Raw genomic sequence first — 11266 nt, 5'->3', positions numbered from 1 at the left:
AAGATGAAATACAAGGTATTATAGCTTTGGCATTTCAATAATTCAATCAACAAAGACCCCCAATGATTAGCCACAACATTTGGTAGCTTGCTATTGACATTAGTTAATCATCAACAACTTTAAAAAGGTTAAACTTTGCATACACGTGTCACTCCCACTGTGGATCGGAGCTTGCTATGATTTAAACCGAGCAAGTAGTTTGTCTACACTACAACAACTTACGAGTTACGGTCTTACTGATTACTTGTAGTTAGGGTTTATTCTCTCATTTGCTGACACAGTTAATTGATTATCACCATTGAAGTCAACATAGTTCATTGTCAAGTACATTCCAACCCAGATTTTAACATGATTTTACACTAAACGATGCAACTATAGCTTGCCTCCCACCAATTTCAGGAAAATATATAAACTTGGATATCCGTGACATATGAAACAAATTTTAGAAGATGTCCAATAAATAAAATTTCACTAAATGTATCAATTTCTTGCAAGTTGCACAATCACAATTCTAGAAGTTTTAGAATAAGGTTATCTAGTAGTGCTAATATAATAACTAAATAAAATGTCAACAACTTTTCCCAAATAGTTTATATATCTGCTGTAAGTTTAACACATGAACAGAGGATTTTTGCAAGTTGTTAAAAGGATAAGAAACTGATCTGATTAAATGATTTTTGTATTATAGTTGCCAACTTTATTTAAATTAATTAAGCCAGTTTTTGAGGAGTTTTATACTGTTTTTTTACAGTAACACAGTAGATTTAGACCCTTAATATTATACTAATAACCAATTAAGTAGTCAAAGGAGAAGATAAGGATTTGGAAAGGAGAAAGTAAAGAAATTAAAGCTGTCATTTTCATGTCATCAAATCAAATTATCTTAATCATATAATTAATGAGATAATAGTAATATGTTAATTATGTAGCATGCATGTATGTGATCCATTCACACCTGCAGGAAAATCTTGGATATGGTCCCTGTATCTGAGGCAGATAGAGATGGGTAAGAAGTAATTTTTGTTTCCTTGACATACAACTTGTTGCTTGCTTAGGCAACATGTCATTTACTTCTATTAACCATTTTTGTACTTTTCATATATAGCACATAATATAATGTTTGAGAATGAGATGATACTATGAGAGAGTGTAAGACTATTAATTTGACAATAATTCTGAATGAGTATACATTAGTAAGTTTGTAAGGCATGCCGTACGTGAAAGTACACTCTTTTGCTTATTTCAAATATTCTAAAATATAAATTTTAGACGTGTTTGGCAAAAACTTGGATGTGTGGCACTCTGTGATTGTTAGTAATAGTTTTAGCTGACTAGTTGTTATAGATCTGTAGTATGAGTAAATGTTCGCTATAGTTCTAGTGGAATAGTTATTGTTAGATAAGGTTAAGGATTCTTCAAATTATAAAATGTAGAGATTATTTTATTAACGGAAACAGTCTTTATTAGTAAAAATTAAGAGTAAAACTTGTCAAATTATATATGATTTTTCGACTTTTCCTTAAAATAAGTGATGCATTAAATTACTCCATATATAGCGACAACGAATCTTAGTATAGACTATAGGCAATAACATACCAAGAATATGACTTGCACTAATATTCTCACACAACTTATGCAACCTTCCATAGCTTGTGTAAACAACATCCAATGTCTCTAACATGAACAACATTCACAAATTAAGCATTTATATCACAAGGAACTATACGGTTGCAAGAAACATGCATAATTTGAGCAATACTACCTCAACCGATCGCAATCATACTTATATTGGTGTTTCATCATCCATTAAGCATACTTACAAACTCAGCTGGATTATCTCCAAACTAATTAATAGACCAAATTTTTACAAACACTTAAGATAACTTATCTTCGAGCGTATAGTTAACTTCAATCTCTTCAAACTTATTCTTAGAATCTTAGTGAACTAGACATGCATATTGAGATAGCATATACATGTATATTAGAATTGTTATCCAAACATCTAAATTACATTTTATTGAAAAAATTACATACCAATCACCAAGTATAAATGTTTCTCAAAGTAGATTGATGTATTCATAACATAAGTGATCAAGCTTAGCTAGTTTAACTTATTTTTCCGTCATTGCTTATATTTGTTAGATAAACAACTCACATGTGAGTTCTAACTAGCTATTCTACACTAAATAAATAGAGAAAGATGATTTTAAGCTAAGACCTTGATGAATTGTATGTGGTCAGATTCTCTTCCAACGCGATTTTGCATTTAGCACAATGATCATATATTAAAATATGAAACTATATCCATTTTATTATTATTATTATTTAAATTATAAATCACATGAAATCTTTTCAAGTTTCATCTCCTTATAATTTAAACTAGTTTTAATAACCACTTTTCTTCTACCCTCTCTTTCACACTAATCATGAATTATTGTGAAAAAAGTGTAGTAATCACAAATTCATTAGCATGTGAATATAATATTGCCATGAAAGACCCACATGATTCTTGACTATATGTTAATTACCATATCTTTTAGTAGTACATACATATACATTCAAATTAATAATTTAACTTGATTTGAAGTAAACTAAGGAATGGGTTGAAAAGACTCAAAGAGTGGTGGACAACTTTACATTAACTTGAGCACACGTTGATTAAGTTTAGTATGGTAATTATTAGTACTACTCCTAAATTGATGGTGATCCAAATTAAAATTAATTAAAGTCCATAGGACAAATATAATTATATAATATAATGTCCAAAAAAAAAATCCCTAATAATTTAAAAAAATTAAGGAGGGAGTGAGAGAGTGAAGTGTGTATTAGTTTGATGGCAATAAGGTGGGTTGGTCTCAACCAAGGGAGCAACCCTGAGTGGTATGTCTCTTCTCAAATCCCAAAATCAAGATTTACATCACATGATCCCTCCACTCTTTCCCATCCATTTCCATTTTTTTTCTTTTTTTTCTTTTTTTTTTATAATATAATATTAAAATAAATATTTTCTTTTTTTTTATAGTATTAATATTAAAATAAATATTAATATATATGAATAAATACAAATAAATATAAAATCAGGGTTACCTTACCTTATTAGCTGGAATGTAGAATGTGGGCACCTCCCTCTTTGCCCTTTGCATGTGGTTTTTATTTTTTTTTATTTTTTTTTTATTTTATTTTTTTTTTTGACAAATGTGGTTTTTATTTTTGGGATTGGCTATTTGCATATGCATATTATCATTTTTAAACTCCAAGTCTTATTATGCCCCTTTGTATATTCTTCGTATATATTATTCAATTTTTAGACCAGCTATACCATATTTCATACTAGTATTTGTATTTTCTAGTCTTGCATTGCAATTTATAAATAAGAGGCTCCATCTAAACTTTGTATACATGAACCTATTGAACAAGAAGAAAAAAGAAAGACAACTGAATCATACACATGGTGCTTCACTGCTTCTATCGAAACGTGCATTTTGTTACATCACGCATATAAGCACATTTACCTCTAGATGTTTACACTTTGTGTTTTACAAACATGGTGCACGTAACATGAACATACTTCATGACCACGTAAGTTGCAAATAAACAGCCTGATATACTATGAAGTATAAAATACGAACTTACAAAGTATTTACCGTAATATTGTATTAAGTTATTCAATTTAGGTGCAAATAACGTAAGGGTTCCTTTTTGCAAAAATCAGAAAAATTACTCCATATAACTATAATTGTGGACATGAAAGTGATTACAGATAAATTCTTTATAAAAGAAAAGGTGATTACAAATACAATGAAAAAGACATAGATTGTCGAGCATATTTCCCATTATGTCTCATATACTAAAATACAATCAAGGAAGGTTAAGCTAAGCTAGCTGGTTCTTGTGCACTTCAATAATTACAAAATTACTCACAGGAGACATTTGTTTCAATGATGACCATGTGGACAAATATATTAACATTTTAGGAAATATTATGAATTTTTCTTTTATCAAAGAATGAATTGAGAAGTTAGTCATGAATTGATCGCCATACACCATCTACAATAACAGTTATCCCTAAATCGACAAAAGATGATCTATTAATACACCGATATTAATTCTTTAATTCATATTACTAGCTAGTATGTATGACCATTTCGGTAATTACGTTTTTTTAAACATGTTTTACTTTCATTTTTTTCTTTCAATAACGAGCAAAGCTTATTACTTTTAACCATTAAATCACCAAAATTAAACGTGACCTAATTTAATTCAGAACGGAATAATGACACAATTATATATTGTGCTAAAAGAAAACAAAAGGCAGGCACTAAATACAACTAACAAATTAAAATCACATGAACCAACTGAATTTTGGAAAAACAAGTGGTTAAACTGGTGAACTGTAGCTGATCCATAAAACTTTTAGAAGAGAATTTTGTGGGGTGCCTATAATCAAAGCCTGCTGCTTTTTCTTCCCCTTTCATTCCTTTCTTTCTTTTTCTTTTTTGATCTTTTTTTCTCTATTTTTATTTATTTAATTTGGAATTTTATTTTATCAAAATTTGTTTACCACCAACAACCACAATGTATAGTGCTAGGCTACTGGGCCTTCCTGCAATGCATGTGCTTGCATGTTTTTTGAATGCCTTTTTTCTTCCCAGGTTCAGATGCATTTCATTTTCTTTTTTTATTTCTCTTTTTCCCTTTTTTTTTTTTTTACTTTAAAGATTTTGTTTTCATAGAGTAGTAATAATAATAATAATAATAATAATAATGTTACTATGCATATGTTGAAATTGTTTACAGAGTGGTGCACCAAATATGTCAAAATAGGTCCAAAAATAAAGGTGTTTTTATTTTTTTCTTGCAGAAAATGAATGGGCAGAATGTGAAAAAGAATAGAATGAAATGTGGATCATCTCTATCCACACGACCATACCCCAATACCCCATCACTTATAGTTATATAAAGATTCATAAAACAGATATTCATTTTTTTTTCATTTGCTTCCCGGATCAGATAAAAATTCATTATTATGTTTGAATTCATTCAAGTTGTACTATTAACACGACTATTATTCAGTTAAAGAGAAAGTGTTTTTCATGAGATGATGAGATCGAACAAAACGTAGGGAGAAAATGGTATAAAAACCACCCCATGGGAATTGGGAAGGAAGGAAGGAATTAAAGGAGTATGTTCGTTGTTAATTACTTTTGTTTAAATTGATGCTAATAGTTTAACAGCATCAAGCCACTAATGATTGCCGAGAATAAAACCAAAAGGTTGATTAAACCCTACCTTACATTGGCTACTTCCTTAACCCAATTAGTGGAAGACATATACACTTTGATCTATTGCCCTTGCTTGTTTGTATCCAAAGACATGTCTTTTTATTTGTCCATTTTAATTAATAACTGTCCTTTTCTTTTTCACTTTTCATTCTTAAATCATGATACACATTACACATAGTCACATACCATGTAGGAATTTTTTTTTTTATTTTCGAAATCAAATTTATTGGCGGATAATAATACACATTACACATAATCGCATAATGTACGTATAATATAAAGTTAGTTATGTGTATTTAGTGTATATTATCAAATACTTGTACTTTCGTTTGTGACAATATGATTTACTGGTTATCAATTGTTAAACAATAAATTAAACCATCTTGATTCCAGGCCACTAAAGCTTTAAAAAATTCCATTATCCTTCAACAAGGCTTAATGCTGCACTTTCATAAAAAATGCATTGCCATAGTTACATACTGGTACTATACCGTCTATACATATATACAGTACATATATGTTGATCATTTACTTGAATGGTAAGATAAAATGTTAAGGTACTCCTTATATAAATTAAAGGAGTTTACATTAAACAAAATAAATAGGATGTCCAAAATAAATAAATAAAAACTATAGCTTGTTAGAAATCATTTTAAATCATACTTTATCACACTATGTATGTAATAATATCCATTCATCAATTATATGGAGTAATTTTTTTACGGAGTATCAACTAACATTTGTGCATACTACAAAAAGTGCAATTTAGCACGAATTTAAATTTGAAAATTTTCCTCCATTTTTCTTCTTGTGTTTAGTTACTAATAATCAAGAGCAAACAAGTGACGTACAACGTTCTTTCAAACAAAAAAAAAAATGACGTACAACGAAACGATAAGGAAATAAACAAATTCCTTCCTTTAAAATACGCTAATATTAATATTTCCTACTTGGCTTCACCAAAAAAAAAAAAAAAAAATTCCTACTTGAAAATGATAATAGGTGTATTACGTAGCATACTATTAATTTATTATAGCCACAAATTAAACAAGAATAGAGACGCATGCATGTAAGAGGATTGATAGAAATATATTGTTGAGAAAAAAAGTGGAATTAATTAGTGTTAAATTTGTAATTTATTTCCTTTCTCTTCTTTTTCATGGCCCCTAATTTCCCAATTTTATGTATTTTCCTTGGTTAAATTTCTGAGATTGTGATGAGGATTTGGGATTAAGTTCGGCATCTACGCGTAGTATATATGGTCCCTAACTTGCTAGAGATTATTCTCAAGCAATGTGCATGAGTAGGAGTAACAATATTGATATTGATATTAAAATTTGACCATTCAATTAATTTTTTTTAAATCCAATCCATTTTTGTTTGTTATTTTTCCTATTTAATTCATACGAAGTATATTTTAATTTATAGCAACTTAAAAAGTCAAAACTGGAATTAAAGTTGGGGGGATTCCACTGAAAATAGATTAATGTCAAATTGTGTTAAGAAATTTTTCAATAAGTTACTCCCTCCGTCCCCAAAAGAACGACCCATTTGGGTTGATTACGCGGGTATTAAGAAAGTTAAATAAAAAGAAATAAAAGTATGTTGGAAAGATAATTTTACATGGGTTTTGTAAAAAAATAGAGAGAGAAAGTAATAAAATTACATGGAAAATCAAAATTTTATATGGAAAAGCTAATTTTGCACAAATATTGTTGCAAATTGGTTAGTGTTTTAATGCAAATGGGTCATTCTTTTTGGGACTAAAATTATGCCAAATGGGTCGTTCTTTTAGGGACGGAGGGAGTAAGAAATTATTCCGTATTATTTAGATTACATATTTTTTTAGATAAATGTATTAATTCGTGTATCAAATTCAATGTGCACTGAAAAATACAAGGTTGAGAAGATGAGCTAATTTTGACTGGAGTATAAAATTTGGCACAATAATCCTAATTTAAGGATGCCGAAAAGCTCAAACAAAATCAAAATACTGTAGAATCAACTACTGGTTGATATGATGTCAAGCAAGACTAAGATATGGATGTTCTAGGTTAGCACACATAATAATGGTCATAAAAAACTCATAAAACGATAAAAACTATGCATTAATCCTAATTATATAATAAGATTAGATAGTAACCTTACACCAAGAGATGGCTTAGGTTGACCTAATTGCACTTCCACTCGTTTTTTCCTATCTTTTTAAGTAAAGTCCAAATGTGATTGGATTAAGCATTTCATCATGAATGACTTAATAGAGGATTGGTAGGCTCCATATTCATTGGCTAATTTAAAGTTAATGGAAGGTTAAGACTTGATTTGTTTTAGACATTATGTCTATCTAATAAGTGTCATCTCAGCATTTTATACATCATCATCATGTGATAATCAATCTATCGATTAGAATGTAATTAGTGCGTTTATGGTTGCCTAGCTAATTGTCAATTTTTCATACATGACTGCTAATGATCGAGATTTCGAATCTGAAAATTAGTATTTAGTATTGTGTTGCATAACGCGTCTATGCACGCTCTTGTTAATTTCCAATAACTAATTTAGCGAGACTAGTATGGCCTATATGAATAAGATGCACAATTATCCTATAATATCATCCTATCTAGATTCTAGACTCATAAGTTTTTTTGTGTTTGGTTTTATGGAGTAGTTATTTTGTTAGAATAATGTACATGGTACAAATTAACTTTGTTTTACTTGAATTAGAAGTCTAGAAGAAAATCACATTCTAATAAATCTATTGTGTATTATTCTCCTCCACCACAAGATACAACTCAATTTAGCTAAACCTAATTGAATAAAAGTATAATTAAGATTTACCTGATTAAATGACCAAAATCTAGAAAGAGATACAATTACCTTAATGCTACAAAGCGGGTAAATAATTACATTTAGAACAACGTTATCGATTTCAATTAATTTTACCAATATGACATTTAATTTTGGTTTATCCATAACCCCTGTTTTCAATTAACTTAACATGATTCTCATAATCTCTCTACTTTATAGTTCACCATCTTCTCACACCTTCATTTATACTCCGTATTGTCCTTATGACTCATTCGCCCAAAAGATACAAGAAGTAGTTTTTATTTATATATACGTATACCTTGAATCCTTGATCCTTATCGATCCAAAAATGAAAAATAAAAAATGGGTAACCTCGGCGCACAAAAACGGGGGAAACAAAACAAAGGAGACATTAAATGTGAACTTACAAACGCCGCGTGGGTGTCTCTCTCCTCTTCTACGGACTATTTAAAACTCCCCTCCTTTCTTTTACCAACATTATTATTTCCTCATTACTTCCTTCTCTTCTTTATACTCTCCTCTTCTTCTTCTCCTTCTTCACTCTCTCTAATCTATTATCATCATTTTCTTCATTCTCCTTGATTTCATCCTATTCTCAGATTTTTCAATCCAATTTTCTGACATTTTTCCTCAGAATTTCTTCATTTTCTATGCAATATTGCTGATCAATTTACATATTTTTCTGCGAAATTACCTAGATTAAGATTATTATTCGGTGCTTAACTGAATCTAATCTCTTCATACTTTTGATTTTTCGCAGAATTTCATTTCATCCACAATTTCTCTCTTCTTCAAAAAAAAAAATCAATTCCAGAAAACGTTGATTAATCAGGTTATTGTTGTTAATGGCGTCGATAATTTCGAATTACGAACAACAACACACAGAAGATACATCACGAGAATCAAAGAGGAAAAAGCGTCGAAGAATAGACACCGTCAATCAAAATCAATCAAACCAAAACAACAATCAAAATCAAATACGATGGAGATCAGAAGCAGAACAACGTACTTACTCATCAAAACTCGTCGAAGCTCTCCGACACGTTCGCCGCCGTAATCCTACTCCGACTCCGGCGCCGGTTTCCGGCAGCCGAGCAGTCCGTGAAGCCGCCGATAAAGCCCTAGCCATAGCCGCCAAAGGTCGCACTCGTTGGAGCCGAGCCATTTTGACGAATCGGCGTAAACTCCAGCTAAAGAGCCATAAAAAGGCTAAAGTTCGTTCAAAGTTACCGGTTACCGGGAGTAGCCGGTTGTTGTTGGGGGAGAATAATGAACAACAACAGAAATTACCGCCTCTTGAGAAGCGAGTAAAGGTTCTTGGCCGGTTAGTTCCCGGTTGCCGGAAACTATCTTTCCCGAATCTTCTAGAAGAAGCTACGGATTATATTGCTGCTTTACAAATGCAAGTTAGAACTATGGCTGCTCTTGCGGAAATTCTAGCCGGTTCGAATGCCGGTTCATCTTCCGGTTCAATGGAAATTGATTCATCTAGTAGTTGACTCGAGTCACGGCTTAGCAAACCCTCTTTTTAATTAATTAATTTTTTTTGGTTTTATTGTTTTTTTTTTGGTTTTTTTTTTTTTAATATTTAATTGAATGTATTTTATTGTATACAACTGGCTTTAATTTTTTTTTTTTTTTTAAATTTTAATTTTTCTTCTTTTAGCTCAAACCCATGTGAAAATTTCATTATTAATGCCTTTATTTTTTAGGGGATTAATATTTGGAAAAAATGATTTATTGGACAGACATTCACAAGGAAAATAAATTAGAATAGTAGTAGTAGTAGTCATTAAATGGGAACATGGCACCTAATAATGGATCTTTGTACTGAAGTGCTGGAGGGCGGTTGAGTTCCCTTTTTATAGGGGCATATTATTGATTAATTGGGACTCCATCCAACCATGTTCTTGGGTTTTTGGTCCTCTTTTATTTGTAAAAGGTCAAATACCCCTCCAAAGTTTAAATAAAATTTGTGTATCATTGGGTGTTTAAACATTTGGGGTTGTTGATTAATCTACTTGTTTTGTATGATTGCACCATTATTGGTTTATGTTGTTCTATTCCAATAAATTAATGTTTTTGTTTATACCATCATGATGTTTGGTGTGTTTTTCTCCTTTCTCTTTATGTTCCATTCTATTATTCATTTGCTAGTTAATCTTCTTGTGGTGCTTACACATATCAAGGTTGTTACCATACAAGTGTACGACGGGAGGGATCTAAGTTTTATTGGTAAAGTTTTGTAAAAATTGTTGAATCACTCGTATCACTTATCTTGCATTTTTAATACGGAGTATCTTGTAGAGAACTATGGTTTGAATGTTTTAATCGTGTTGATCCAACTTCAATTCTATTTGTGAATTGATCGATTAGTATTTTGGGTTGTTGCGACAAGAAAGAAGTGCTCATGAGTTGTTTCGATTGGTGTCGATTGACTTTAGATTGAACAAAATGTCCTACTATACATATAATCTGGTACAGCCAAATTAGCCGCTTAGCTTGAACTCCAATGCAATCAGATTATGCTCGTTCGTGTTTTTGTCTTTACTTCATTCTCGTTACATACATAAAAAAATAAGCTCGAAGGGATAGCGATCCGTGAGCAACTTCATTTATGAAATTGGGAAATTTTTTAACATTTTCAATGTATTGTTAATGCAATAATCTTTTGAAATAGTAAAATTGAAAATACTCTTCTTGGTCAATTAGACATGTTCCCATCTTATTTGACTCAATTCATGTGCAAATAAACGCATTATGTAGATAGACAAATTATGATGGCTGGGTCACAACACAAAAACAAAGCTATAATAAGATACTCCGGGGTCACTAAAAATGGCAAAAGTGACTATCATTCAGGGTCGGAGGGAGTACAAAATAGTGATTAATCTCTAATCGATCTAATTAAGGTGATATAATTGAAGGGAAAAAAAAGGGGTGATGATGCAAACAAGGAGAATGAAAAATAGGAAGCATGTGGGGCAAACAAGGCAAATGGTTTGTCCTTTTCCAGAGAAGTGACCCAAATATAAGTTACTGTCAATTTGCTAAAAAAGTTCCTACTCTTACTTTGAACTGCCTTTATATAGGCCCCCTCCTCCACGCCGATCACCGTCTTCTTCTTAACTTACCTTACTCATCTTGTTTTAATT

General features: G+C 30.8%; 1 protein-coding gene across 1 annotated transcript; it reads left to right on the top strand.

Annotated features, from left to right (window-relative positions):
• Window positions 1-8470: 8470 nt before the first annotated feature.
• On the top strand, window positions 8471-10351 carry LOC145605410 (transcription factor bHLH149-like). Its single transcript, XM_081661454.1, has one exon. It carries the CDS (start codon window positions 8957-8959, stop codon window positions 9608-9610), a length of 654 nt encoding a protein of 217 aa, XP_081517580.1. The 5' UTR covers window positions 8471-8956; the 3' UTR covers window positions 9611-10351.
• Window positions 10352-11266: the final 915 nt, after the last annotated feature.

This window comes from Chenopodium album, chromosome 22, assembly GCF_948465745.1.
Source record: "Chenopodium album chromosome 22, dcCheAlbu1.1, whole genome shotgun sequence".
NCBI classification, from domain to species: domain Eukaryota; kingdom Viridiplantae; phylum Streptophyta; class Magnoliopsida; order Caryophyllales; family Amaranthaceae; genus Chenopodium; species Chenopodium album.
The sequence above is the reverse complement of the archived record's forward strand: the minus strand, read 5'-3'. Positions and strand labels throughout refer to the sequence as shown.

What these genes read in the sequence shown, in the direction of transcription:
- LOC145605410 (XM_081661454.1), top strand. Translation starts at nt 8,957, where the DNA reads ATGGCGTCGATAATTTCGAATTACGAACAACAACACACAGAAGATACA.